The 16,594-nt window shown below is 38.9% G+C and overlaps 1 protein-coding gene across 7 annotated transcripts in view; it reads left to right on the forward strand.

Moving 5' to 3' along the window:
• pcdh11 (protocadherin 11) overlaps positions 1 to 16,594 on the forward strand; it is a 202,984-nt gene that overhangs the window by 15,166 nt on the left and 171,224 nt on the right. For 6 of the 7 annotated variants that reach the window (XM_036127608.1, XM_036127610.1, XM_036127611.1 and 3 more), the window contains exon 3: positions 517 to 3,024. In XM_036127608.1, the coding sequence (XP_035983501.1) occupies positions 517 to 3,024 (2,508 nt within the window). Of the gene's footprint in view, positions 1 to 516; positions 3,025 to 8,724; positions 10,712 to 16,594 lie in introns of those variants that run through there. The other variant, XM_036127614.1, reaches the window with a different exon arrangement.

The following is a 16,594-nucleotide window of genomic DNA, read 5'->3' on the forward strand; positions in this document are numbered from 1 at the left end:
ACGCAGGTACAATTTGACATCCTGTGGCAGAGAACTTTGTCTTTTACCTAACTTTTTCAGCTAAAACAGCATAATTACAAAATGAAGCGGGAGGCAATTGTCCAGCATCCACCAAAGCCTTGCTCACTGTTGTAGCAGCCTTAAAACAATGTCTACTGTCAGAAACTAACCCTTTTATTACTTATTATACCTTACTATACATTGTGATCCAAGTGATTTTGTCTTCACTGAGAGTGAAAATGCCTAGCTTTAAGAATTTTTCACACAATAACAAATACTTAATACTGTTTTTTGTTTCTGTGACCTGTTAGCAGCTGTGTTTTGCCTAGTGGAAAAGACCAGAATTCTGAGTTTCTGACCAGGCAGTCAAGCTAATAATTTGCCAATTCTGGTGGCCACCCAATTTCTCAGTACATCTGTAGTTATTTGACTTTGAAATGTTTCCTTCAAAAAACGATTTTATTCCCATTGTAATTTGAAGTAGTAGAATTAACCAAATATGTCTTGTCTTTTCAGAGTGTCAATGAGTTTGGCTTAGACATCATTGAGACCCCTGAGGGTGACAAGTGGCCACAGCTCATTGTTCAGCAGAACCTCGATCGGGAGCAAAAGGACACCTTTGTGATGAAGATCAAGGTGGAAGATGGTGGCAACCCCCCTAAATCTAGCACTGCCATTCTGCAAGTTACCATTTCTGATGTCAATGACAATCGTCCAATCTTCAGGGACACCGAATTGGAAGTCTCAGTTCCAGAGAATGCTCCAATGGGGACTTCGGTGGCTCAGCTTCATGCTACAGATGCAGACCTTGGTTCCAATGCACAGGTCCACTTCTCATTCAGCAACCAGATCTCCTCCTCAACCAAGCGTCACTTTGCCATCAATAGCTCTACTGGACTGATTACTGTAAAGCAACCTCTTGACCGGGAGGTTACTCCTGTTCATAAACTCATTGTTCTTGCAAGCGATGGCAGCTCAACCCCATCAAGAGCCACAGTGACTGTCAATGTCACAGATGTTAATGACAATGTTCCTTCCATAGACACTCGCTACATTATCAACCTGGTTAATGGGACTGTCCTACTGTCCGAGAATGCTCCTCTGAACACCAAAATAGCTCTTATTACTGTTACTGACAAGGATGCAGATCTGTATGGCAAAGTGGCTTGCTACACTGACCATGATGTTCCTTTTCGGCTAAAACCTGTCTTTAATGATCAGTTCTTACTGGAGACAGCTGCCCCTCTTGATTATGAGACCACTCGTGAATATGCTATTAAGATAGTGGCCTCGGACAGAGGAACACCTCCTTTGAACACTTCAGCTATGGTCTTAATTAAAATCAAGGATGAGAATGACAACGCACCCATCTTCCCCCAGCCTGAAATTCAACTTTCAATACCAGAGAACAATGATCCCTCAACACAGTTAATAAAAATCAGTGCCACAGATGCAGATAGTGGACATAATGCTGAGATTATTTATACTCTTGGCCCTGATGCACCAGATGGATTTAACGTAGACAGGCGGTCAGGAATTCTCTCTGTTGGGAAGCGACTGGACAGAGAAAAGCAAGAGAGGTACTCATTCACTGTCACAGCAAGAGACAATGGCTCAGCACCCTTGCAGAGTAATGTCACTGTTAGGCTAATTGTCCAGGACCTCAATGACAACAACCCAGCTTTCACTCACCCTGAATACAACTTCTATGTGCCTGAGAACCTGCCTCTCTATGGGACAGTGGGCTTGATCACAGTGACCGATGCAGATGCTGGAGATAATGCTGTTATTACCCTATCTATTTTGAATGGCAAAGACAATTTTATCATTGATCCTCAAACTGGTGTGATCAAACCAAATATCACCTTTGACAGGGAGCAACAAAGCTCCTATACATTCATGGTCAAGGCAGTTGATGGAGGGCAGCCACCAAGTTCATCCTACGCCAAGGTCACAATTAATGTTGTTGATGTGAATGACAATCGCCCTGTGTTTGTTATTCCTTCCTCCAATTATTCATATGACCTCGTGCGCACCACCACCACCCCAGGTTCTGTGGTCACCAGAGTGTTTGCCATTGACAATGACACAGGTATGAATGCTGAGTTGCAGTACAGTATCATCAGCAGCATCATCATCACATCTAGGGTCTCCCCTCGAGGTCTCTTTTCCATCGACAAAACAACGGGTAACATAACGCTGCAGGAGAAAATAGTACTAGCTGATCAGGGACTACATAGGCTGGTGGTTAAGGTCAAAGATTTAGGCCAGCCTGAGTCATTACATGCCATTGCACTTGTACACTTGTTTGTCAATGACTCTGTGTCCAATTCTACCTTCATCCAAGAGCAGCTGCGGAAAAGTATGGAAACACCATTGGATCGTAACATAGGGGACAATGAGATAACACCTCAAGCCAATGGATATGTAATTGTTGTTATAGCGATCATAGCAGGGACCATGACTGTAATTTTGGTGATATTTGTCACTGCCTTGGTGCGCTGCCGGCAAACTCCCAGACATAAAGTAGTCCAAAAGGGCAAGCAGAGTGGAGAGTGGGTGTCCCCAAACCAAGAGAACCGTCAGATCAAGAAGAAGAAGAAGAGAAAGAAGCGATCCCCTAAGAGCCTTCTCCTGAACTTTGTGACCATAGATGAATCCAAGCCTGAAGACCCCACACATGAGCATGTTAATGGTACTCTGGATCTTCCGGTGGAGCTGGAGGAGCAGACAATGGGAAAGTACAATTGGGCGACCACGCCTACAACCTTCAAACCTGATAGCCCAGATTTAGCCAAGCATTATAAATCTGCATCCCCTCAGCCCACATTTCAAATCAAACCAGAAACTCCAGTGGCCCCTAAAAAACACCACGTGATCCAGGAGCTCCCCTTGGACAATACGTTTGTGGTGGGCTGCGACTCACTCTCCAAGTGTTCATCGACTAGCTCCGACCCATACAGTGTCTCAGAGTGCGGCTGTCAGGGGGGATTCAAGACTGCAGGGCAAATCGCCACCCGGCAGGTAATTCATGAATTCTTTTTTAAACCCACCCACACTAGTCCACACTCCCAATGTTTTTCCTTGGTAGCTGATGTGAAAGGGGTGGGAGGGAGCATGAAGTCAAGGGGTTTTCTCACACAAACCATGACCGTGTCTACATAAATGCCATTTGCACCTAAAAATTAGGTCACAAAAGGAATATGATACATAATTTGTCAAACCAATAGCCAAAACCTTGGTCTTTACTGTTTTTGCATCCCAGAAAATTGCAGGTTAAATCAATTTGCAAAGGTTTTGGTAATAACAGATTTTCTCTTTACCTTGACAGTGAATAGTTGGTGGCATAAACCTTGATTTAGAGGGCTATAAGAATCGGGGTAGTGATTGAAGTCTGATGCATTTGAGGTCAAGGGCGAATTAAGCTGTGTATATCTGGCTGATATGGTTAACAATGCATGTAAAATGTGTCAAAGGGTCCTCATTTTATCAGGTATCTATTCAGCCATAAAGTGTGAAAGCAATAGCTCAGAACAAAAAAGAAACCCGTGATCTGTGTGTCTGTGCGTGTGTGTGTGTGTGTGTGTGTGTGTGTGTGTGTGTGTGTGTGTGTTTGTTTATGTGTGTGTGAGAGGGGCTTGACAAATGACCTCACTGTTTTGTGGCGTCTGTACTTAAAATAGTATGCGTCTTAAAATTGCCAGTGAGGATTTGTACGAGTGAGGCTCATTTGAATACCAGGGTACAGCAAAGGGCTTATCATTCCCTAAAAGATATGTGCCAAATGCGAAGTACCTCAATAAATAACAGCTGGCAGGGGAAATAAATGTAAATCAGACATGAGGAGAGGTGGCCTTACTCAGTCCTGACAGCCTGAGCCCAGTGCTGTTTGTAAGAGTGAGTACTGCTCGGGACAGGGGAGCGGGTCATGAAGATCAAGGTGATGCGGAGACTGGGGACCAATATACTTAACCACCAAGGGTGCAATAGTCCATAAAAACGCCTGCCTGGCCAACTCTGCATTAAGCCCATAAATGTTCCACTTTAATGACCCCAATTATTGTTATAAATGGCATATGCAGATACACATTCTTTGCATTCTTTAAATTGGCCAATCTGGATGATGACTAATCTTACCAAAGATGTCTTGCCACTTTGATGTATTTTAGTGAGCGTTTGACATGACATTGAAAAAAGCCGTTGTTATGTCTCTAATGACTAAGTATTTGACCTGCCATCAGTGGCATAATTGAATTAAACAGGGCCGACTAGCGTGAGCACAGAGAAGCAATTCATTCCCGCTGGCATGAACACTATTCAGTTTTGCTTCAGTCTCAAACGTTCGATCAACTTAGTTGGCTTTTTCAACAGTTTTCTTGTGTTTTACTTTTTTTAACAATTTGATCGTTACTTACTTGCAGCGGCTTTTCTTTCTGTTGCAGATTTGATCATAGTAATCATAACTGCCACTCATGCATTTCTGGCAAAATTTCATGATGTTGCATCAATATTGTTTTGATGCTTTTTTTTTCATTAGGTGCTCTCTTTTGTCTGTGTCTACACCATCATTTTCCTTATTGTTTTCTTCATTCGTGGTCTTATGCCTTTTTGTGTTCGCCTCGCAGCATATTTTGTGTGACAAGTAGCAGGCTTTAAAATCCTTCATAGCATCGTCGTAAATGACTGTTGATCCTTTAAAGTGTAGTGCTTAGGCTAATTTATGAAGACACCCACACAGAGCTGATAGTCATTCCGCTTCATCCACCTTTTATTTGATACCCCAGTCAAAAGCTATGCCCTGCCACACCGCATGACGCATAAGCCTACTACATGCCCCTGGTGCTGAAGATTTAATCCATTATGTCTTTATAGGACACACTGACAACTTGCCAGAATGATTTCCCCCTCTTACTTGTAATGACTGCCAGATAATATGCAGAAATATTCAGTTTGCATCTAACAATTCAAAATTATTATCCCTCATGTATTTTATTCATCACAGATTTAAATTGATTTTCACTTGTGTTGCTGATCACAGTGGTGTATTTTTGAGCAGATAATTTAAAAACCATGAATATTTGATTAGTAAACATTCTTCCAAATCTTCAGGCTGTGTTTATATCTCATTATTTCTAAGGTATTTATTTCCTCGACTGAAGATGGGTTTTATGTTTACAATCGTTTCATATTCCGATGTCACATGGGGTCCCAGCAATTGAATAATGTATCTGAAAAAAAAAAAGTGCTCCCAGTGGTTCGGCTCAACAGCAGCCATCTCTTAATGGGGATACAAAGACAACATGCACACTCTAATTTTCGTGTCCCCTTAAGCAACTGCCAAGCGATTCCTCCCACTTTAGACGTTACATTTCCCACAAGTTGAAAGTGTGCTTATTTAAAGCCCATGTCACAGAAAAAAATAGCATGGAGCTATGCCCAATGAGAATCAGTGGCTGCAAAGGTTAATTAAATGCACTAAAGGGTTAATCACTTGTAATACAGTATGATTAAAATCACTGTAATTGGTTTGCGAATAAGGCTGATAGGGATGAGGAAAAAAAGGCAGGCGTCCTTTAAGATTATCTGGGATGCCAAAAACTATCCTTGGGCAAGTCGTGCTCTAGAGATGTGAGGTAGATGACCAGCAGCCCTGGTTTGCTGAGGCCCAATTACATTTTCATCTCGCTTTGATTAAATCTCTGTGCTTCTTTAAAGAAAACTCAATTTTGCAAGACTAGAAACAAATACTGGAAAACGGGCGCTTTCTTCTAAAGGTGTGGCTCTCACTTTTATCAGATAAAACAAAAAGAATAAGTGAGCACTCTTGGTATTTGTCAAGATTATTTTCGAGTGCAGTTCTGAAAACAAAAAGCACCATTTGTTCTTTAAGTTCTGTCTCTCATCAGCACGACGTCATGCCGCAGCTACAAAGGCACAGATCATAGGCAGGTTGTTGAGTTTCTTCCTTTTGCTTTATCAAAGTGACAGACAATGCTTTAGTGACTTCCCACCCAAAAGCTAGAGACAAAAATAATAATGCAACGACAAGTGAAAAGCCTCACCAATGGAATAACAATCAGGAGGGAACACAGGAGATAATTATGGTTGAAGGTCACTAAAATGTTTTCGGGGACTTACAGATGTAGCTGATAAGGAGGAAAGCTTGTAAAAATACTTCAGAGACTACAGATTTGTGCCACCATATGGCTTCATTATACAGCAAGTGCTGGATTTGCAAATGCCAGCCTCCTCCTTTCCCTCCCTTCTTCTCACAGTTTCATCTTTTTCTTTTAACCCCTACCCCTTTGATATTAGAGGTCAATCTGCCTTCAGTGATGAGGAGCTCTTGTTAGAGCATGTGCTTTAGCGGGGGCAGATCAAATAACTACTACCCTTCTTCAGTGATTTCAGACAGCACATTTAATATACAGAAGGAAAAGGGTTAATGAATTCATTTGCTGAAGAGTCCTGTTTCATATTTCAAACCTCCTGTGGCAAAGCTCCGAAAAAGATTTTGTTGTTGCTTAGTCCACATGCACAAGTTACCTTAAACAAATAGGCTTGTTATTTTACCTGTTCTTCTCTGTTGCATTTATTGTTTTGTTATCTTTGGAAAATAGAATTTAAAGGGAATGGATGAATGAATATTATATTAACTTAACATCATAGAGAATGACTACGATTTGTGTGTGTGTGTGTCTTGTTATCTATTCACGGGTTCAGATCACATTCTCACAGTATAATTGCCTTGAGTGAAAATAGCGTGGTTTCATCACGTTAGGGTGTCCACACAAACATGCAAAACTAAATGTATATAATTTAATTGTTTTTATTTCAAATACAAGTAAAATAGACCTGATGATCATATTTATTGTTATAGTTACAGTAATCTCTAAAGCGAACTCTCGTTTTAAAACAGTTACCATGAAACGATAATGTGAATTTGTTGAAGTGAGTTTCTGTGAAGTTATCTGTAGTAGACGGATGTCATTTTTAGAAAATAAATCCTAAGAGGTGGGAAGCTAACAACTCGCCAGACAGCCCCTCCAGTCTCACTGAACATGTTCATGTCTGCAGGATATAACATTTCATTAGTGTATATTAAACATCTACATTTTCAAAAATGATGGCTATTTAGTTTTTCAGCCGAACAACTTTGGTTTTACTTAGCTAAATCCATGCTGGTTGATGCTGCCAGCTGTATCAGCCTGCCTGATCAGCTGTGACTTTTTAGTCCGCTCTAAGAATGCCAGTGGAGTAAAGTCTGTGATTTTGTGTCAGGCTATCATTTGTGCAATGGCATCAAAAGCACATTCATGCACTTGTCCAATTATTGTAGTTGTTTGGAAATTATCCTGGTGGACTAACATCAAGCAGATCAGGTAGACCCCGCCAAACAGTCTAACTTTTGCCTCGTAATATAGGCGTTGTTCAGAGGAGAAAACGGCAACAAACTCGAATCTCTCTTGGGAAAATGTAGATGGTTTAATACTTGTTAAAATTGGATCCAGTGGAAATTAACATTTTCAGTTTGAGTTAAATTGTTGTCTGACTAGCTGTTAGCTTTCCACCCTGAGGATGTACTCACTTTTTTTACTAATTCACTGATATGACACCTGTCTTTTACAGGTAACGTAACTTCCACCTGTAATAACTTTACAGAACTTCTAAACTATCCACCTATTAGTTAATAGTTTTCACACCATGGATGATTTTAGTTTTCTGCAACTGGAAATGTTTACAAACACCCAGATTTGTTTTTCTTGTAATTAGGGGAACTGTGTAGCAGACTTATTCATCCAGACGTCCTGCGGTGCACAGCAATCAGAATTAGTGTTGCGAGGTTGTACGGAGATTAATAACAACATAGACACCTCTTCCTCATATTTTGCTGTGGACTGCAGGTCAGCTGGCTTAAAGAAAGGTACACCACTCATGGAAAACCTCAAACCATTACTGATTGAGGTTAATCAGTAATACTTTGGAATCTAAAGGAGCACCACCCAAAAAACATAATGTACAGTACATTTTTGGTCAGGATTATTTTTGTAAACACTATAATACAGTAGAACTGTGATATTTCCAGTCAGGTTTATCTTACTTTAGGAATCCCCAGCATATGTCTGTTGTTATCATTAATATTGTTTTAGTTGATCGTTTTTGCTTATGGCCTGTCTGCTGAATAACTGGATCTATCATTATTATGTCTATCTATTGTAAGCACTATCAGGCCAGACTGATCCCATTTCCAAACGACTGCAGATGTGTTGCTAACTTTCAGAGGAACTCCACAATGTCATATTCTGTACATATCAGAGGACCCACTGGCAAGGGTCCGAGCGAAACAGTGGGCCTAAATTGAATCAAATGTTTGTTTTAGGGGAAATGGAGAGTGCTGCGCTAGTGTGGTGGGAGACAAAAAAGACAAATTGGGAGTGACAATTGGATAAGATTGCATGCTCTGATAAGTACAGGAAAATACACAAACGTGTGACACCTGGGGCATTCTTCAAGGCAACCTGACATGATAATGAGTTGATTGCCAGCAGTACCTTGAAGAACGCCTGTTTCTTTTTCTCCACTCTCTTTTCAGAGATGTTTTTTTTTTCCTCATTCAGTGTTCAATTTAGCCTTTCACCGATAAGGCTACAGCTTAGGTTGCTCGGAGCTCATTGACATTGTAACTACAATCTCCCTATATCTGTCTGTCTCTCTATATTTCAGGAGATGGCACTGAAACCACCACACTATGGCACACTCTGTGGCACAGGTACAGCTCGCTCCCACAGGATTAAAATCAATCTCTAGCTCCCACTTCCTAGAGAGAGAGAGAGAGAAAGGGAGAAAAGAGGGAGAGAGGGCAAAGAAGGAAGAACTGAAGAGGTGAAACAAGTACTTTACTGTCTCTACAGCCTCAAACTGCACCTCTTCATTCAATTGAGTTTCAAAGATGAATTTGGAAGTGGGGGAAAGGGGGTGGGTGGGGTATCTTAGAAAAAAGGAGCTGTGCTTCTCTAAAACTTGACAAAGCTCCTCTTGTGAATCTGTTGGAAAGCTACAATGCTTTGAGTTCTGTGTTACATTTTACCTACGCGAGTGAAGATGATTTAACTTGAACTTTTCCCCTGAAAATGTCTCTCAAGCAACCAATCTGTACAATAGCTGTCAAATTCAGTCAGTATGTGTAAAGTATGTTGATATGTATGTATGTATATCTTTCACAAAGTTGATGGTGTTTATATTTATTGACTGCATTTCTTTGCCTTGTTTTTAAAAAAAAAAAAACTGCCTGGTGGCCATTTTATTTTCTTACCTGCTATGTTTTTTTGGATTAATTATGACTTTTAATGTATTTATGCTGCAAGGGCCTTCCACCTGCTGGTTTACATTAGGTCTAAGCCCAGTTATGTTTTGTTATTTCACCCTTTTGCCTCTTTCCGTTCCACTTTTGATGCCACTGAGCAACAAGTGAGGCTGATGTAACAGACGTTCACTTGACCCCACAAAACAACCGCATTCCTTTTTTTCTAATACAACTGTGCTAAAGATCAGCAAGCTGTTATTACACTGGAAGAAATGGTAGGACAAGTTTAATACTTTGAGCTAAGCCACAATCACAAGGGACTAACTGCTCGGGTCATAATCAAAAGCTGTTTATGTAGGGCAGATTTGAAGCGTGCTAAGCCTAACCTTTTGTGTGTCGCTTTCTACTCCTAAATCAGAAGTGATTTACCCATGAGAACCACATTTAAATGACTCCAGATGGTTTAAAAAAATAAGGAAAATAATAATCCTTGGGCAGTGGTTTTGTTTGAGCCCATGGTAAAGGGAGTTTATGCGCCCTGATTATGAAAATGCAACCAAGGCTTCTCTTCAAAACAAAGCAGAACATTTAGGTTTAAGAAAATAAAATTAACAATATTGGCTTTTGTTCTAGCATATGTTTTTTTTTTTTCCTTTACTTTCAAATCATGAAGAAATGTTCTGAGTAGAAAACCCTATATTGTAAACAGAGTAATTGATTAGGTGCATCGGTGTTCAATATTCCTGTTACATTAAAAGCTAGACTTATTTGTTAGCTAAGGCCTAACAGACGCCTTCAGTACATGCACATGACCACAAAATTAGAATCATTAATATAGACAACGACTGTGTATGCACTCAGAAATGTACAGAAAGAACAGGAGCACAGGCTTTTTCCCCTTGTGTGAGCGGCTGTAAATAGGTAAATTATATTACTTCACAGAGCAGAAGTCCATTTCGGATCTCGTCCCGGTCTTGCTTTGTCATGGTTGTACAGACTATGCCTATTTTAAAGCTTTTAATTTTATGTGTGTTGCCTCTATCTGTGAGGCAGGCTGTTATTATTTAAGGAAGATATGTTCTTGCAATTATGGTATCAAATGTATTCACTGCTGCGTAGGAGCCACAGTATACACTACACACAGCTTTTTAGCACTGTGTAATAATTAGGTTTACCTGATCATTGGGGGAAATGGTTATATATATATATATATATATATATATATATATATATATATATATATATATATATACAAGGGAGACAGAAAACCTCACTTTTTTTAATGTGAAGTAAAATATGCACCTTACATGATCTTTGTAATTGATTTTTATTTGCCTGTGTGGAGAATACTGTCAATGTTTATGTATGTGTGAGCTTCTGAAATTTATTAAAGTCTTTTGCATTGTATTGAATATTTGATGACTCTTTTTACTTACTGTTCTTGGTATTTGATATGGTTACATATGAAATTAAAATACAGTTAACCAATTTTTGTAATACACTTAAAGGGAAACTCTGATATATATATATATATATATATATATATATATATATATATATATATATATATATATATATATATATATATATATATATATATATATGCATTACACGTAGTTAGATTTCGTTTTGTTTATTGTTTGTTTCAGTTGATTTTGATGAATCATGCTTAAAGCTAATGAAAAGCCGAAATTTAGTTCCTCAGAAAATGTGAATATATTTGACCAATAACAATGGATTCTTAATACAGAAATGTTATGTTATGGCAGACACTATTATGGGTAAGACTGCTGACTCATCAGTGGTCCAGCAGACAATAACTGAGACCCTCCACGAAGAGCGTAAGCCTCCAAAGGTCAATCTAATAAAAAGAAACTCGGAATCAAAGCAAATTAATAAAAATTTAGTGGAAGGAAAAAGTGTGTTTACATTGCTAACTGCAGCCTTGAGAGCATTGTGAAACAAAGCACTTGGCATACCTTCCAACACTGCTAAACTATTAAGATCTGGTTTAATGGCTAAGGTATCAGCTCATTTGGCCTAAACCCAGTGGAGAATCTTTGGGGTATTCTTAAGAGGAAGATGAGAGCCCACAGATCCAATAATCTAGTCAAGCTGAAGGCTGCTATTAAAGTAAGGTGGACTTCCTTAACACCTTAACAGAGCCACAGATGGAGCCCCACCCCCACCCCCCTGCCACATTGCATTGATGCAGTATTTCATGCAAAAAAAAAAGCCCCAAATAGGAATTGCGTATGTGTACTATGCAGTACACAGGCATACTTTTCAGCAAACCAACTGTTCTGTGATTAAAATCCTTTTTTATTGGTCTAATGCAATATTAGTACTATCTGAGAAACCAAATGTTGGGTTGTCATTAGCTCTAAGCCATAATCATCCCAATTATCAGGGATACTCACTTGAAGCATATCAATCCATGTGTCCAGAATATGTGTACTAAATGAGTTTTCCTTTTTAACATGAAATACTCCAAAAAGGAGCTTTTGAATGTTACTCTAATTCATTGAGATGCAAGTGTGTTAGTGTGCATCACTCAGTTTTGTTGTCTGCACAATATAGCTGCTGCGTCTGCTTTGTGAGAACTCAAACACTTAAGGGAACAACCTGCCTCGCATTGCCCTTACATACCGTTAGGTTTACAGCAGTTGTTCAGACAGCTTGTGGCGTCTGGAGGTAAATGTTACTGCGCTTGTTTTGGACACCATTAATGGATGCTATGTACAGTAAGAGAAGACAATTAACAGGCTCATTTCAGCCACAGAATGATAACCATGCAGTCCTCTGTGGTGAGGCAATGCTGCACTCAAGGAGGAAAATGAAATGAAGAAATAAAGTTCTAGATATACATCACTAATTAGGAACAGATTACAGATAAAAAGCTATGTAAATGCAGTGAGAACACCTCCTTTGAAGTACACGGATGGAGGAAAGAAATGATGAAAAATCGGATCAACATTGTTTATTGTTACTGTTATTTTTCTTCCCTTCACGAAAAAGCTGAAAATGATCATTTGATAATGATACCTTTCCTATTATGATGTACAGCGGTGCACCAATGCGAAGCTTTAAACATCTAAGAGAGATTGATGCGAGAAGGTACAATAAGCACCCCTCAAATATCCCGCGGAGCAGTGTTTATGCAGATTTGATCCAAAAATACTGACTTGAAAGGCATAAAACAAAGCCTGACAACAGAAAGTATTTAATTGCTTATCAAAGTTACTTCACATTTTGAAAACCGAGAGAGAAGGAGAGCTAATCAGTTCCCTCGGGAAACGTGTCCTTGGTGATTTAAGGAAAAAAATGGTGCTGAAATAAAAAGAGTGTTCAGGTAAAAAAGGAGCATAAATGTCACATTTCTAATAATAGATAAACTACAACATGCTAAATGCATCACCTTTACCTAAAGAAATTAAAAAGATCTAAAGGTAGCACTGTTGCACAAATGAATGGTTCATTTCTCAGTTTTATTCCCAGCTATAATGAGACTGTTTTAGAAAAGATATAAATACAAAAAAATAGACTCAAATAAAGTACATTAATAACTAGATAAAAACATTAACAACTAGAAATAGTTGTGCATTTTAGCTGATGATTCTATGCTGAAGATAAAATGAAATAATTGAAGCAGTGAAGGAAAAAAGGAGCATGGTTAAAGCAGAAACTGCTGGTCAGGTTTAGGCTGTGGCACCTTATAAGTGGGCACATTGATTTTAAAACGTATAAGACAACACGGTGAAGTTGTCTCATCATTTTACTGAAGCATTTCTGTGAGGCAACTGCTTCCAGAGTTTCTTTGTTGACACTTATTGATTCATGATTTATGAGGACACATTATTCAATTTCACCCAACAGGCCAGGAGGCTGGTTATATGTGATTACATATAATACAATGATAACACTGCCGCACACAGGCTAACACACATGAGTTTACACAGACACGCATGAATCTATGTATTCTGTTTATGTGAATGAGACTGTCCATATGTTCTTATAGTCTTTTTTTTTCATTTTCTAAGTCTTTTTGTTGTGCTTCTGTTTGTATTTTTTTTAAATTCTTTGTCAAGTTAAAACTTCAAACTGTGATGCATTTTATTGAGATTTTGTGTGATTGACTGATACAAAGTGGCATGCCTCTGAGTTATTACGTTTTAAAACCGTCTTTTGCTACAGTTACAGATAAATCTTTTTGGAGCATGGCAGTCAGAGCTTAGCACATCTGGAGAGTGAAATGTTTCTTAATTCTTTTTTGCAAACTAGCTAAAGGTCAGTCAGACTGGATGGAGAGTGTCTGGAAACAGCAATGTCAAAAAGGCTTTGATCTAAGCCTTTTCATTGTAGCTCTTGGCTGTATGTTTAGGGCTGTTTTCTTGCTAGAAAGTGAAACTTTGCCCCAGTCTCTAGTATTTTCTAAGTACCTAGTTTATAGTTTATATCATCAACCGTCTGTAATTTCTATAGGTGCACTACTTAGTGTTTCTGACTGAGTTCCAACTTTCCTGGTTGGAATATCAACATCACGTGGTATACTTATTTTACTACCTGGCAATCTAAAAAAAGGGATTTCCAACTACAAAGAAAATTTACGATTAGCTCACATAATCTTTGCATTAACTAACCAGCTTCCCTTAATTTCTGAAGACAACCATTCCGACAGCATAATGGTGCCGCCACCATGTTTCAGTGTGAATTTGGTGAATGTGGTGTATTGAAGGCACAGTTTTATTATTGGAGTGCATGACTGATAGTTCAACAGAGTCTCCGGTCTGAGCTGAGCATCTCTACAATTCTTCCAGGGTTAACATGCCTCCTTAGTTACTTCTCTGATTACTGCTGTCTTTGCCCTGACTGCCATTTTGGGTATGTCTTTAAAGTTTAAAGCATTTGCGCAATCCTGTTTCAAATTTGAGGGAATGTATTAAACAATGTTCTGTGGAATATATAAATCTTGGAATATTTTATTATACCCTAATCCTGCTTTAAACTTTTCCACATGTTTATCCCCGATCTTGCTATTGTGTTCCTTGGTTTGAATGATGCTGTTTGTTCATCAAAGTTCTCTAAAGCCCTCTGAGGCCTCCACATAGGTGGACAGTAGTTTCTATTTAGGTGACTTCTGAATGCAGTTTGTTGCACAGGAATTTATTCAGTAGTAACAGAGCAAAACAGAGTTGAATACAAATTCACGGGACACTTTTCAGATTTTTATTAATAAAAAAATGTATAAACCATGGATCAGTTTCCTTCTACTTGACCAGTCTGTGACACTTTGTGTTGATCACCTAAAATCCCTACAATGTGCATTGATGCGTGTGGTTGCAACGTGGCAAAATGTGGAAAAGTTCATGAACCCTTGGATAAACCATTATAGTTTCTCCATGTTAAGAGTTTGACACACCAAGCAATAATCAAGAAGGCATGTTTATAATTAGTTAAGAATAATGACCCCTCAAGATTAATCAGAAACCACATGTGAGGTTTGTTATTTTAGACAAAGTGTGCAGCTCCAGCCCAGTGACTTTCGCCAACCTTGAGAATGCAATCAGTGCAATCAGTACCTCTCTGTTATCAGTCCCCTGCCTGAAACATAAAACCCCAACATATCCGTTATTAATGTGGATAACATGGCAAAATATAGAGGCGACCAAAAAAACATGCATTTCTTACATTGATTTTGCAAGTCGCTGACATTCTCCACTGAGATTGCTGTCTTCTGCTGCAGACGGTATAAAGTGGCTGTTTGAGATTTCAGATTGTTTGAGCCAAGTGATTACTGCATTTGCTGTCTCAAATTATCCTTTTGGAGCAATATGCATTTAGTAAGATCAGCATCGCTGTGGATATTTTATAGTATATACAGTTGTGAAATATTGCTTACATCTTTTTTCTCTGTGTACATATTTAGATAATTTCGATGAAAGCAATTTTAGTGTGTATGTCTATAGTTATGTCACCATCTGCTCTAGTTTAGTTCCCCTTTAAAAACCCTTAACTCTATTCATATTAGTGCCTAAAATCCAAAGCCTTTAATGTCCTGGGCTGCTGTGGGAAGGTATAAGTCAATTTACTAAGCAGCAGGCATGTTTAGGGTGTGATGTGAAGTTGTCCCAAAGCGATATTGACTATCTAAGCAATAGCCATTTATGCATGAGCTGTGCAGTGATGCAGGAAACAAGAAGATGCTGTTTTGCTGTCGCACTCCAAGGCAACACTCCACACAATTGCTGCCAAATCTTTGCCAAACTGAATAATTCAATCATGGCTGTGGAGGGCTGGCTACCTTTCTTTTTCTTTTGTGTGCAACAATCAAATCTGTGTGGAAGCCAGCCGAGTGGTTCTTTCGGAGACACTGAGTGTAGCTGTACAGCCCGGAGATTGTTTTCATAGAAAACAATTCTGTTGATTAAACGAGGTGTGACTGTGGAGCGGGGATCTGAAAAACATCGATTGCCTGTACAATTGTTTGTTCCTTGTTAAAAGTGTGATCTAAAACTGTGGTTGCTGATAGTGTGCCATGAGCGCATGGTTTGCTGGGGCGCCTGCAACATAGTTACATCTTCCTTAAAATATCCTAGTGAAAATTTATTGTGATCTCTTGCTTTGGATTAAAAAAATACTCCCAAGATTAACGGCGATGCAATAATGTTTTTAGGGATGTCTGGACTTGTTGGCTTGCATGGCTTTGTGAGAGCTTGCTTCTATGCATGTTAATACAGTTGTTTCAGCAGGGAAGGCTGAGCTTTAAAAGCTTCCTCTGAGTGAAATGCCCTCCCCTTCTCCCTTATTCTCCCCCCTCTTTGGGGCAATTACATGGTTTCAGCCTTTGTTTTACCCATGTACTTTAAAGTGTAATCCACTGGAACACAAAGACAAATACTGCAGGGATAAGACAAAATTGAAATCACCAAGGTTTCTTTGTGCGTTTCTGTTTTTGTCTGTTATTATTATTATTTTAGCCAGCAGGTTATGTGTGTGTGTGTGTGTCTAAGTGTGTGTGTCTGTGAGGAAATGCATTCACAGAGGGTCTTTGCATTTAAACTCTTTACTCCTTTTAGATTCATTTGAGCATCCATCAAGAAGCCATCGGAGCAATCTAGCATGCAGTTAAATCATTCAAATTCTCTTTGCATTGCAATTTAACACTGTATGTCCACAACTTTGACAGTATTGTCTAAAGCAAATAATTATCTGATGTGTAACCAAGCTACATGGCAGCATGGTAATAAATAAAATAAAAAAAATGCATATAACAGTACAGACACAAATAAT

This window comes from Fundulus heteroclitus, chromosome 23 (genome assembly GCF_011125445.2).
Source record: "Fundulus heteroclitus isolate FHET01 chromosome 23, MU-UCD_Fhet_4.1, whole genome shotgun sequence".
NCBI classification, from domain to species: Eukaryota; Metazoa; Chordata; class Actinopteri; order Cyprinodontiformes; family Fundulidae; genus Fundulus; species Fundulus heteroclitus.